The sequence below is a fragment of the Coenobita brevimanus genome, chromosome 37 (assembly GCF_032717465.1).
Source record: "Coenobita brevimanus isolate Jiangsu-jjx chromosome 37, ASM3271746v2, whole genome shotgun sequence".
NCBI classification, from domain to species: Eukaryota; Metazoa; Arthropoda; class Malacostraca; order Decapoda; family Coenobitidae; genus Coenobita; species Coenobita brevimanus.
The window spans coordinates 7,110,787-7,125,460 of NC_136990.1; the positions used below are offsets into that span (position 1 = coordinate 7,110,787).

The 14,674-nt window shown below is 40.2% G+C and overlaps 1 protein-coding gene across 1 annotated transcript in view; it reads left to right on the forward strand.

Moving 5' to 3' along the window:
- LOC145396404 (uncharacterized) overlaps positions 1–13,923 on the forward strand; it is a 231,929-nt gene extending 218,006 nt beyond the window's left edge. Inside the window, exon 3 of the mRNA XM_080269794.1 lies at positions 13,778–13,923. Coding sequence (XP_080125920.1) covers positions 13,778–13,923 — 146 coding nt within the window. The remainder of the gene's footprint in view (positions 1–13,777) is intronic.
- The last annotated feature ends 751 nt before the right edge of the window (positions 13,924–14,674 follow it).

A 14,674-nucleotide genomic window follows, 5' to 3' on the forward strand; every position in this document is an offset into this window, starting at 1 on the left:
TTTTTAATGCTTTTTTCTTCCACCCTTGTTTCTAAGCCTTTCTTTACTTTCACCACTTCAGCATAAGTGGTTTCCACATAATTTTTGTAGCTTTGCACTGCTTCATTCACTTGTGTTATCTTCTCAGTATCACTGCTCTGATCGATTAGACTGCTTACTTGCCTAATTGTCTCTGTATCATTTCTGAACTCTTCCATAATACTCTCATGGTTGACTACAGTACTGGCCGTTTCACTAATTTTCCTCGTAAGTGAACCGACTTTTACTGTCAGCTCATCTATTGTTGTTTCTTTCTTGTTGACTTCCTTTCCTAATTTTTCTATTTCTTCCTTCTGCAAGTGCAACTGTCTCTTAATTTCATCCATTTCATTCTGAAAAGCCATCTCTAATCTGTTTACTTGTTCTACCAGCTTATTGTGCATCTCCATTTCAACCAGTTCTTGGTAGAAATCATCGTCCTGCTTTCTACCTTTATCCTTTTTCTTTTCCAAATTTGTTTTACCGAAGTAGATGCCATCATGCGGTACCAAGAGCACAGATTCTACTTACTGTACATTCCCTGGCGCAGAGTTGCAGACAAAACAACAGATCAGCTGATTGTGAGCATTCCTGCGCTTCTTTGTTTTCTTTAATTTTTGAACAACAGTCTTACTTAAAACTTCTTCTCATTATATTAGGACACCATTTAGTCTAACCTGGTACAGAGCTTCACTCAGATAAAGATACAAATTTAGGTATGGCCACTGGCCACATTTGGCCAGGTACGGAGTGATGGTGACATGCGTTCGCCCTACTTGGTGCCTTGTATTTACCTATTTGTATTTACCTATTTGTAGTATACAGGAATTGAGCAATGCTCGTGTTGTCCTGTCTCCATATCCACATTTATCAAGTCTACCTTTACACACATGAATGTTTTTCTCATGCACCACCTCTTTCTCTAAGTCGTTCCAAATATTTAAGTATTTATCTAATATACCTAATTGTGATATACACGGAATGTACTATGCTCGTGGGGGTCCGTCGCTGTTTCTCAATAAGTCGAATTTAACTTTAAACTCGTTTAAGTTTTTAGACTGGACGATCTCTTTGTCCAGGCTATTCCATAAGTCTATACTTCTGTAAGGAAAGCTATATTTCTTGATATCCTTCAAGCAGCTTGACTTCAATTTCATTCCATGTCCTCTTGTTGCTCTCTTATCCCATACAAACAGATCCTCTTTGTCAATTTTATCTACTCGCACCATGGTCCTGAACACCGCAATCATGTCTCCCCTCTTTCTCCTTTCCTCTAACGAAGGCAAATCCAGTTTTTCCAGCCTCTCTCTGTATGACAGGTCTGTCAGACTGGGGACCATCTTGGTTGCTGTTCTTTGTATTCTCTCAATCTTGTTTATATCTTTCTTTTTGTGTGGGCACCACACTACCGCTGCATATTCTAACCTGGGGTGGATCATGGCCACTATCAATTTTTTCATCATTTCCTCATCCATATAATGAAATGCTACTCTTATGTTAGTCAAGAGCTTATAAGTCTCTCCAACTATCTTGTTAATGTGCTTTTCTGGTGACAAACTATCTTGGACCAGCACTCTCAAATCTTTCTCTTCTCTCCTTTTTGTGATTAATTCATTACCCAAAAAATAATTCAGTGATGGTCTCCTGGTACTTTTACCCATTTCCAATATTTTACATTTCTTTACATTAAATTTCATTTCCCACGTCCGGCTCCAATTGTGTATCCTATCCAAATCCTCCTGCAGTATTTTACAATCCTCCTCAGCCTCTATCTTCCTCAAGATCTTTACATCATCAGCAAACAGACTTGCGTAACTGTTCACTCCATCTGCCACATCATTTACGTAAATCAGGAACATTACTGGCGCCAACACTGAGCCTTGAGGGACTCCACTTGTTACTTCCCTCCATCCAGACATCTTTTCCTTTATTACTGTCCCCATTTGTCTGTCTCTCAAAAAGTCTCTCATCCATTCCAGAAGTTTCCCCTTTAGTCCTCCTATATATTCTAGTTTCCACATTAGTCTCTTATGAGGTACCTTGTCAAAGGCCTTCTCTAAGTCTAAGTACACACAATCCACCCAACCATCTCTCTCCTGTACCACATCAATCGCTCTTGAGTAAAAGTTCAACAAGTTTGAAACACATGACCTTCCACTTCTGAATCCAAACTGACATTCAGCCAAAATATTCATCTCTTCCAGATATTTAATCCATCTGTCTTTCAGGATTCTCTCACACAATTTTGTGACCATGCTGGTTAGAGACACTGGTCTATAATTCAGGGGTTCTTCCCTGTTTCCTCCCTTGTAAATTGGTACCACATTTGCCCTCTTCCATTCTTTTGGCACTTTCCCCTCTTCCAGTGAGCATACAATTAAGCTGTGAATTTTATCCGCCAGTTGTTCTCTGCATTCCTTCAGTACCCAATTAGAAATTCCATCAGGTCCTGGGGCTTTCCTTACATCTTGAGTTTCCAGTAATTTATACACTTCCTGTACCTCCACTTTTATATCTTTCATCACCGGAACATTTCTAATCACTCCCTCCCCTTCCACAAGCTCCTTTTCTTTAGTGAAAACTGACTGGAAACGTTTGTTCATTATTTCTGCTTGCATTGCCGCATCCTTAAAGACCTCTCCTTCTACTTTCAGCTTGGTGATTCCTTCTTTTTGTTTCAGTTTGCCATTAACAAATCTATAAAACAGTTTGGGTTCATCCTTGCATTTGTCAATTATATCTTTTTCAAAATTCCTTTCTTCTTCTCTACGTATTCTTGTGTATTCGTTTCTTGTTCTTTTATATTCTTCCTTTGTTCTGTTGTTACCTCTCTTTCTCCAATTGTTCCACGCCTTATCTCTCTCTTTTTTGCCATCATACACCTTCTGTTAAACCACTCCTTTTTCCTGTTTTCTTTCCCTCTTACTCTTGGTACAAATTTTTCACTCCCAAATTATAGAGGTCTAGAAAGATATCCCACTTCCTCTGTGTATCTCTCTTGTTTCTCTGAATTTTCTCCAATCCGCATTTTCAAAAAAGTTTCTCAATCCTGTAAAATTTGCTTTGCCAAAGTTGTATCTTCCCTGTCTATGAAGCTCGTCTCTTGGCTCGACGTTTCCTATTAACATCTGGAACTCAATGACCACGTGATCACTTTTTCCCAAAGGACAGAGATATTCCAATGATTCTATTACATCGGGTTCTTTGGTGAACAGTAAATCCAACCTTGCTGGTGTGTCCTCACCTCGAAATCATGTCTCTTCTTTGACCCATTGCGTCATCACATTATTCATTATTATATTTAATAACATAGTGCCCCACGAGTCCTCGCCGCCTCCCGAGTACCATTCCTCCCAGTTCACCTCTTTACAATTAAAGTCACCCACCAAAATTATATTATTGCTTTTCTCAATTATTTTTTGCAAGTAGCTAGCCATATCTGACAACATCTCATGGTATTCGTCATCCTTCCATGCTCTCGTCTTTGGGGGAACATACACTACCGCCATATCTCTCTTAACATTCTCTCCAGTTTCTAATTTCATATATATCACTTCAGCCCTGCCTTCTCCCATTTCCACAGTATCTACATTTATGTTGTTCTTCACTGCTATCATCACTCCTCCTCCCTTTTTTTCTTTTCTGTCTTTTCTCCATAGTTTGTATTTACCATCTCCCAAATGAACATCAATATCTTCTCTTAATTTGGTCTCTACAAAGCACATGACATCAGGTTCATGTTCTCTCAAGAAATCGTTAATTTCGATCCTTGTCGATATGAAACCATCAACATTAGTATATATCACCTTCAAATTATTTTTGACGTTTTTAATACCCTCTTCTCTCCTACTCTCTGTCCGTACCACTTCCTCAACTTCTGATCTTTCACAACCATCCCCCCTAGTTTCCTTCACTTCTATTTCCTTAAATACCATTTCCTTACTTTCATATCCAATACTCTCCAAAAAAAAGTATTACGTTCTTCCTCTGTCCTCTTATCATTTTTTTCCTTTACTTCTTTCTTTAATGATTTTAAAACTTCTCTTTCTTCTTCATTCAGATCTTTTCTTATTATAATATTTTCCATCCCCGCCTCTTTGCTTAATTTCCAGGTCACTTTAAGTATCTCATTTATTACACTTTCTGATGTAAACTTGACTCTCATTGGTCTTGTTTCCCCTTTCTTGTAAGGCCCTATCCTCCTTACTTCCTCAATTTCTTTTACCCACTTGTCTCCTTCGGGGTCAATCTTGCCTAATATTCCTCTCACCATGTTCGTGTCTCTCTCGAGTCTTACGAACCTAACCTTTTCTTCCTCTTCCCTGTTTCCAAATACTACCACACATCTGTTCCTTTCTACAGTTTCTCTCACTATTTTCTCTTTTTTCTTCAGTATTTTCACTACATTTTCTTCCATTTCTTTCTTGTTCATTTCCCTTTCTTCCTGGATGATCTCTCTTAAGCTGACCACTTCTTTCTGTTCTTCTTCTACGTGTGCCCACTTTGCCTTGTTCTTCTAGTACATTACTCACCTTCTCCGTTTTATTAGTACTCTCTTCTAGTTTCCTCCTCAGTTCAACATTTTCCCACTTCAAATTCCTAATCTCTTCATTGGCTGTTTCATTGGACTGGATCAGACTCTGTATGGTGGTTTCCGTATTTACTGACACATCCTTTATCACTAGATTCTCTACTTTCTTTTCGAGTTCACTAATCCTCATAATTAATGTTTTCACCAGGTCCATGACATTGGTATTAGCATCAAATCCTTGAAATTCCATTCCCTCACTGTTTACATTTTCGGCCATGTTTAATGTACCGGTAAAGTGTGTGTGTGTGTGTGTGTGTGTGTGTGTGTGTGTGTGTGTTCTTACCTACGCAATTGTTCTTACCTAATTGTATCTTTACAGGAATGAGTCAAGCTCGTACTGTCCCGTGTCTTAAACCATATTTATCGTACATATCCTTAAATTTGTGAATTGTTTTGGCACACACTATTTCATTCGGTAGTGCATTCCATTAATCAATTGCTCTGTTTGGGAAACTGAATTTCCTTACGTCTTTGTCACCTCTCCTTATGCAGTTTTTTGCAGTGTCCTCTTGCTGATGCTTCTCCATATGTTAAGTAATCATTTATGTCTATTTTCTCCTTTCTTGATATGCACTTGTATAGCATTATCATGTCACCTCTTTTCCTTCTCTCCTGTAGTGTTGGTAGATTCAGTTTATTTAGTCTTTCTTCGTAGCTTAGGTCCCTTAAGCTTGGTATCCATCTTGTAGCGGCCCTTTGAACTTTTTCAATCTTGTCTATATGCTTTTTTAAATGAGGACTCCAGACTACTGATGCATATTCCAGGGTTGGTCTAATGAATGATGTTATTATCCTTCTTAGCATGTTTTCATTTATGTATGTGAATGCTATTCTCATATTTGCAAGCAGTGTATACATGTTCCGTACCTTCTCACTGATGTGGTCAGCCGGAGATAGTCTGTTATTGATAATCACACCTAGGTCTTTCTCTCTTTCTGATGTGTATAGGGTTTTATTTCCTACCTTATAATCCCAATCAGGTCTTTTTCCACTTTTACCAAACTTGATTACATGACACTTGTCCACATTGAATTCCATTTGCCATGTACTACTCCATTCATGAAGTTTATTTAAATCTTCTTGTAGCTCCCTACAAGAGTCTGTGCTAGTAATTCTCCTTTGTATTTTTGCATCATCTGCAAACATATTCAGATAGCTCTCATTTCCAGTGTTACTGTTTATATAATTTATGTACACTAAAAACATGATTGGTGCCAGCACCGAACCCTGTGGTACTCCACTAGTCACTTCTTTCCATGATGAGTAGTTTCCTCTTAGTACTGCCCTCATTTCTCTTTTTATGAGAAAGTCTTGCATCCAACAAAACAGTTTGCCTCGAATTCCTCCTTGATGGTACAGTTTCCATAAAAGTCTTTGGTGTGGTACTGTGTCAAAGCTTTCTTGAAATCTAAGTAGATACTGTCCACCCATCCTTCCCTTTCCTGTATTGTGTTTGTTACTCAGTCATAGTAGCTCAACAGATTAGTAACACATGATTTTCCTTTTCTGAAACCAAACTGTCCTTCTGTTATCATACTGTGTTCTTCTAGATGATTTACCCAAGCTATTCTTATAAGTTTTTCTAATACCTTGCTTACAACACTGGTCAGTGATACTGGTCGGTAGTTGAGAGGATTTTGTCTATTTCCTTTCTTGAATAATGGTACTATATTTGCTTTTTTCCAAATATCAGGTAGTTTCCCTTGACTCAAGGATTTCTTGAAAATTAAAAATAATGGTTTACTTAACTCCTTTGCACATTCTTGTAATACCCAACATGAAATTTCATCAGGACCACTTGCTTTTCCTCTGTCTAATCTACTTAACTCCTCCTGTATTACTTTTTCTGCTATTTGTATATCTGGTAGTATGTGTGGACATGCGTGTTCCACATAGTCCCTCTCAAAATTTTTTTCTTCTGTAAAAACTAATTGGAAATTCTCATTTAGTGCTTCACAAATATCTTTCTCTTGTGTATAAGTGATTCCCTCGTCCGTAATGGATTGTATTATATCTTTTACTTTGGTTTTGCTTCTGATATAGCTGTAAAACAGCTTTGGTTGATCACTACTTTTATTTATTATCTCCTCCTCAAACTGTTTTTGGGCTTCCCTCCTTATTCTTGTATAGTCGTTTCTTGCCTGTTTGTAATTATTATACGCCTTTTCACTATTGTGTCTTCTTTATCTATTCCACAACAAATCTCTTCTTTCTTTTGATTTTTTACATTCTGTATTGAACCATTTCTGTATTTTCTTATCTGCTTCTTTGTGCTGTGGGATGTACTTCTGGACTCCTATTTCATAAAATTCACAGAATTTTTTATATACAGCATTTAAATCTTGTCCTCTAAGCTCATTTTCCCAATCAACTTCTAAGAAATACTTCTTTACGTCTTGATAATTTCCCTTTTTTATAGTTTAGGCCATTTTTGTAACTGTCATTGCTGTTTACTATGTCATATGCTATCCTGAAGTTATAATTTAGTACTGCATGATCGCTTTTGCCGAGTGGAGGGTGATATATTAAAATGTCTATGTCATTTTCTTGCCTAGTAAATATTAGATCTAGCACTGAAGGTACATCAAGTCCTCTTTTTCTGGTGGTTACCCTCACATGTTGCATTAAGGAAAACTCTTGTACGAGATCCAGGAGCTTTTTTTTCCCAACAGCTTTCTTGGCTATTTATATCTAGAGTATTCCAATTTATATTTGTATTGAAGTCCCCGGTTAGTATAATTCTTTCTGATTTCTCTTCCATTTTATGTAGCAATGATCTTATACTCTGAATTGTACTCTCTGCCAGGTCCTCATATTCGTCTCTTTCCCATGTTTTTGATCTGGGTGGCATGTACAAATTGGCTACAATTACTTTACCTTCAGATGTGTCGATCTCTACTGCAATCAGTTCTACTTGTGATGGTATATCTAGGTTTATTTCTTTGACTTTTAGATTTTTCTTAGTTAATATTATAATTCCTCCTTCTTTTTTAAAATTTTTGTTTCTTCTCCATATATTGTATTCCTCTAAGTTTAGTATGTCATTGGATATCTTTGGTGTTAATTTTGTCTCAGGCATATTATTTGTGGTTCATTTTCTCTGACATAATCATTCATCTCTAGTAATTTAGATACCATTCCATCCACATTTGAATACATCAACTTTATCATCTTGTTTATATACCTGTCATGACCTGGTTCTACTACCTTCCTCCTTTTTCTTCCATCCTGTTTGTGTACCACTTTCTTACCTGCAATCCTATTACTTTGTAAAAAAATTCTTCTTGTCCTCTTCTGATCTTCCCTCATTTTTTGTTTTTGCTTTCTCCCTTTTCTCTTTCAGTAATTCCAGTTCCTCTTGTGTTAGGCATCTTTTTATCCATACATTTTTGAACTCCTCTTTTTCCATAAGATTCTTTGCATTTTTTAGTATCTCTTCCACAGTGTTTACACTCTGGAAAGTCACCTTTAGAGGTCTTGTCTTGCTTTTCTCATATTTCCCTAACCTTTTGTGTTCCTCTATGTCTTTACTACAGATTTCCTCTGATACTTCTTTCAGTAAGCTCATTACATTTGCCATCTCCTTTTTGTCTCCAGTGATCTTGTTTTTAACTTCTTCCTCTTCTATACCAGTGATTACTATTGATTTATTTATTTCTACTGAATCTCTGACTAACTTTGGATTGTTTTGGATTATTCTTTTCACTTCCTTTTTATTGCTTTTTTCCTCCACCCTTGTTTCTAAGTCTTTGTTTACTTTCACCATTTCAGCATACGTGGTTTCTACATCATTTTTGTAGCTTTGCACAGCTTCATTCACCTGTGTTATCTTCTCCTCAATATCACTGCTCTGGTCCATAAGACTGCTTGCTTGTCTAATTGTCTCTGTGTCATTTTTTAACTCTTCCATAACACTCTCGTGATTAAGTACTGTACTTCCCATTTCACTCACTTTCTTCCTAAGCGTATTCAATTCCACTGTTAGTTCACTGATAGTTGTGTCTTTCTTATTGGCCTCCCTTCCTAGTTTTTCTATCTCTTCCTTTTGCAAGTGCATTTGCTTCTTTATTTCATCAATTTCATTTTTGAAAGCCATTTCTAGTTTTTGTAGACGTTCGACCAGTCTATTGTGAGTCTCCATTTCAACCAGTTCTTGGTAGAAATCATCATTTTGCTTTTTACTTTTATATATCTATCTATAGCCCGACGCCCTAATCCCGCAAAGGGTGGCCACAGACAAAACGCCTCCAAGTCACTCTGTCACCCACCATTTGACTCCCCTCCCCCCAACTCACCCCCCCCTCCCTCATATACCTCTCAACTCCATCCCTCCACCTCATCCTCGGTCTACCCCTCCCTCTCCCTCCCTCCACCTCACCTACATACACCCTCTTAGTCAGTCTTTCATTCTCCATTCTCTCCACATGTCCAAACCACCTCAGTGTATTTCTCCTAATCTTTTCAGCTGAGTTATGAAGGTTTAAAAACAGAGAATTTTCTCAGAAATGCCCGACTGAGAGATGGGTTGGTGGATATGCCAGACACGATGAGTAAAAGACCTGTAAGTTGATAACGCTGCGAAACAAATTTGTCCATAATAATGATCTTGTGACACTGGAGTGTGTTGTAATTGTAATACTGACATGATATTGTAAATAAATAAATTGACTGTGAGAAGGGGACTTAACATCAAATCAGATGATATTCTTGTGCTTGATGCCAACCATGTATCATTCATAGTGATACCTGTACCAGGCAAAAGGCTAAAAATTTTCTTCGGAACGATGGACACAACATCCATTTATTTTATTTGGTATGAACAATACTGTGGAATATCACAAATTATTCAGTGGATAAAATTTGATAGAGGGACATATCCAGCAAAACATTATTATAGAAATATATACAGTTACAAATATTCTGTACGGGCACTGAGATACAAAAACCACTAATAACATAACCCTGACATCCGTTGCACGATTTCTCTCGTCATGGTAAAGCTCCTTCCGCATGAAACATAGCTTCAGTACAATTATTTCTAAATGTTACTTGTTTTTATTTTATTTTATTTTTTTCATTATTCAGCTGCGAGTTGTATACACCTAAACTCACTTCAATATTATTCAGCTTTCAGCTTCAAAGCTTGCTCGTCACATAAGTTTTGTACGCATGAACAAGAACCCCAGCTCTTCACTCACTGATATCCCCCCCACTCTTCCCCATCACAATCAAGTTTCTCCCACCTGCTAATTTTGCCTCTTTCTGATCAACGATTCAGTCGCCATCTCACGACTGACAAATTTCCAACATTCGAGGACTTTAGTCTTCAAATGTAGGTTTTGTTCTCGGGGTCAAACCTTTTCTGTTCATCAGGATTCCTCTTTTCCTTAATCAGGCAGGTAGCCTCTGCACCTGGTCAGTGGTGCCATTTCTACAGATTAATCTGTTCATCTACAGACTTTGCTTTAAAAATAAATATACTCAATGGATATTTGTCTGACTAGATATTTTCATATCAAATGACTAATTTTCGTTTTGAGAAAGAAGAAACTTGAATATTTATATTTTACTGCAACCATTTGACAGTGTCTTTAAAGTTCCCCATTTATTGTTCCCCACAGTGAAAAGGACAACTGAAATATGTTTTGCTTACATTACCTTTAGTTCTTCATTTAAGCTGATACTTTACACTGTAATAGATTTTCTTCTGAATGCACAGGTCAGTAGTGGTGTTTATTAAGAATTTCATCACTGGTTAAATTGATATATATCATGGTCATATTTCGAAAGAGAGACATGAAATAGACACATTGGCGGCTACTAAATCATTTCATTGGAACTGGTGTTGAGGCAAATTCCACCATGACAGCTGAGCAATTTTAGCATAAACTAGTTCAAAACAAACTTATTAACCCTAGCATCATCATGTCCACCTCTCTATAATCGTGAGGACACTTCTTTGCTTATCTCACTCTGATGCCACTCTAGAGAGGGCGTTCTCAACAACATTTAGCATTAAAAAGAAAAAGAAAAAACTGTCAAAAGAGATTCATAGGCTTACTCCAGACTGAACATCTATTCCTGGGTTCACTAATCTGTGACTTGAAGTTAGGTAAGTCTTTGCTTCAGTGAGACAAGGAGTGAATACCACAAGATATATTATGTTTACTGGTCATGTATTGTGAAAATAGTTGTTATGCAGTGTATTCTGCGCCCAACTTCTTGGGTTCAGATACAGTATAGGCCTTGGGTTCTTTATTCTTGACCGGGCCAGAGTATACAGACAAAGGGATAAGGCTCAAACACAGGCTAACCAGAGCTTCACGTATATTACCAAACAGAGTACAATGCACACACAAGTACAGGGGCAATACTATATAAAATACAAGTACACCAGATGACACAGGACATTATAAAGCACACTTACACTAAACATATCACGATACAGGGAAGCCTGAATACAATATAACACACAACACTAGATATATCACAATATAAGACACATAGGGGTATAAACACAATTTAGCCTATGACATGGTATATCACAGCATAAGCATACACACGTGACATGAACGCAATACCTCATGGGATATAATATATCGCTAAACACCACACGCACTTTACATGGACGCGATATAGCACCAGGCATGGTATATCAGCCTATATGGTACAAACACAATGCTTAGACACTAGATTGGAATATAGAGTCAGGTCAGGTATATATTGCACGGGGGAGGGAACAACACGCTTGACAACCCGGGGGTGGTTTCACTGCACTGAAGTATATTACTACTTTATGTTACGGGGACGAGCTGGGTAGTTTCCTACACAGTCACTGTGTAACACAGGGGGGGGGGGTTAGTCAAGGTGTTGCACAAGGGAGTAAAAAGAGGGGATGTCACTTGGGGACAACAGGGGAACTTCTCACAGGGGAATACACTAACATGGGGAGGGGCGGTCAGTACAAGTAGATGGCACACACAGGGGCTTAGTATTGTAGATATGGGGAAGGGACATAAACACAAAGTCTGTAGCACAATAACTCACGGTGTAGCTGGTCAATGGTGGGCGCGAGGGGCGCGGCTATGGCCACTATACAGGCGTCCATAGGTGGTGGCCAGGTGTGGGAGGAGGGCCATCTGGTGTGTGCTCCCGTTACGAGTCTCTGGCAGTGTAGTCTGGCGTCCAGGTCAAGATGAAGGGCAGCGTGATGGGTGGCCCTTTCCTGGTGGGGGCCCTGGGAGTATGGTGGCCCTCTGGGCTAGGGGTGAACAGGGCTAAGAGGCACTCAGCACGGTGCCTGCCCTTCACAGTGGTGGGAGTCCTGGGGGTGGACCTGGGCTGGTCCGGGCTTAGGGTTGGCTGCGGGGCACTCGTCGCCTCCCTGGGGCTGCGGTCTCACCCGGAGAAGGAGGCCGTCGGGGGTTGGCTGCGGCTGCATGCACTGGGGGAGTCTGGCAGTTGCTGGGGGCATCAGAGGTGACTCACCATCGCCTGGGGGCTGTGATCGTGGCTAGAGGAGGAGGCAGTCAGGGGTGGACTGTGGCTGCTCGCTCTTGGGGAGTCCGTCAGCAGCTGCGGGCATCAGGATCTGTGCTGTAGCGACAGGACACCTGGCCTCGGGGTGGTCTTGTTCCAGGTACTCTCTGGTGGGGTTCCTGTGGGAGAGCAGTCTCCACTCTCCATGGAGGAGGGGAGGTGAGGGGGGCGCCTCACTCAGCCACAAGTTGGGCAGGCTGAGCAAGAGGCATCACCCTCACAATAAGCCTCTGGGGTCATGCGGGGTGAACGGCTGGTGGCCTGTTACCCAGCCTGGCGGGCCTGATGGTCCCTGCAGGAACTCCGTGCCGGGGCATAGGAAGGAGGTCCAGAGGACACTCCCTCGGCCAGGCAGGTCCAGAGGACACTGCCTAGGCTCCTTCCTGGGGTGGTGGTCGAGAGAGATCCAGTGGACACTCCCTCGGGCTGGCAGAGCTGGGGGACACTGCCAGGTGACCACTGGAGAAGTCCTTTAAGGCCTTCTGGCTTATGCAGCAGGTCTGGTGGACTTTGCTGCCCACCTGCTGTTGGGGGATAATGCAGCTGGGGGACAACCGGTGGTCTCTCCCCCTGTGGCAGATCTGGTGGATACCACCATGGGGCCTGCCGCCCTCCTGAGGAGCACAAGCGAAGGTCGTCAGTAAGATGGTCCGACACGCCAGCTCCCAGATGTGGAAGGCAGAAGGAGGAGATCCGATGCACGCTTCTCCTACAGTAGATCCTGTGGATGCTGCTGTGTCGCTGCTCCCCTGGGGTGAAGTAGGTGTATGAACGCTAGCTGCAGCTCGTCCTCTCTTGAAAGCAGGTCTGGTGGACTCTGCATCCGAGGGACTACTTGAAACTTTCCTAGGGCAAGTCCCACCCCAATTCTAGCTAGTGCTTGCTCTGCGGAGAGTAACTCACTCGATCTGAGTACTGCCTGGTGGTCCGGCTGCTTGGAAGAGGGGCGTTGGGTCACGGGGGATATATATATGTTCTTCCCGCACGGAATGCGGATGTACCTCCTCATTGCCTCCTAGTGGGGTGGGGGCTACCTCCCTATGTCCTCCTCCTGGGGTGGTGGTGTTGGGCTCGCTCCGCCAGGTGGATAGGCAATTTCAATAGTATATGCCAGTTATACCCATACTTGTCTTTATTTGTGGGTTTACTTCATTATGGTGGTTGTAGGGAGGTGTCTATTGTTCTTTTATAATTGCCATTGAAAAATGTAAATTAATTTACTTCGATCATGTGGTATTTGCCATGAAACATTACTATTTTTTGCATTCAGTGTTTCTGATTATTATACATCCTCTTTATTTATCTGTAACCTGTTATTCTCTAATATGGCTGTCCTCTTGATAATGCTTTTCTATCGGCAAGGTCTTTCTGGTATGGCTAAAAATTCTGAACTGTTAGTATTATAATACCTTTTTATTATAGAATGAATATGTCACTGCAGTGTAGTATGATATACTGTAATATATTTTGAATGAAAATATATAATATAATCATTTTTTATCAACCATTTTCTATTTAGATCGTGTTCTGTTAAAATACCTGTGATTATGCTCTGAAATATATGGAATAGAAAAGAAAATCAGACATGTTTAGGATCTACAGATTTATCCAGTTATTTCTGACATCCAGGATCACAGAATGCTGAAATGTTGGCGGCAGCACTGGAAGTACTTGATTCTCTTGATGGGAAAGTGCAGGGGGTTGTACGTCTTCTGCAAGCATTAAAACACATCGTGGAAGGTATGTCAAATGTTGAGTACATTCATAAACCATAATGTTTCCTCACCCTTTAATCCATCCACTCTGATCATGTATTTTTAACTGTGCAGGATGGCCCATACATAACGGTCCACTTTACTCCACCGGGGGATATCTAGTGTGTTGTGGGTATGGCTCAGTCAGTGTTATCGGTATCTATCCTGCATCATTTTTTCGTTTCCCGCTCTGCCACAATTGTCTTCACACTAACCGACTGAGCCATCCCCGCAGCATAGCCACATATGATACAGCCCCTCAAGTTTCTAGTGAAGCGCTGTTTGCAGGCCTCCCTCTGTTATAGTACCAATATCCTACTGTATATAATTTCGGATGAACTTTTCAAGCTGGATGAGTTGGCTGTGTCCATCATTGATCTCTTCATTCCTAGATGCCTTTTTTTTTTTTTTCCAGAAGGTTAGCAAGAGAAGGGAAAGCAAATTAGATTTAAAAATATACATGCACCAGATTACAGGTGGCCAATACATTAAAAATTTGTAACAGCTGGACTTGAACTGCTGTAGGAAGCTAATTCCAAAGAGAAGTAGTTTGGGGAAAAAGAGAATTCTGTCAACAGTTGAATGAAATCGAATAGTATTATCAAGAACAAAAAATCATGTCACTGAATCGAAAGAGCTTTCCTGAAAGTTACCAACTCTAAAGGGGAAGCACCAACCCTCAGAAATTAATAAACTTTACTGTGCTTCCCTCCCGCTTTGTGAGAAAACTATTTTGCTCCACGTTAAGGGCTCAAAGTTATGCCAGATTGTG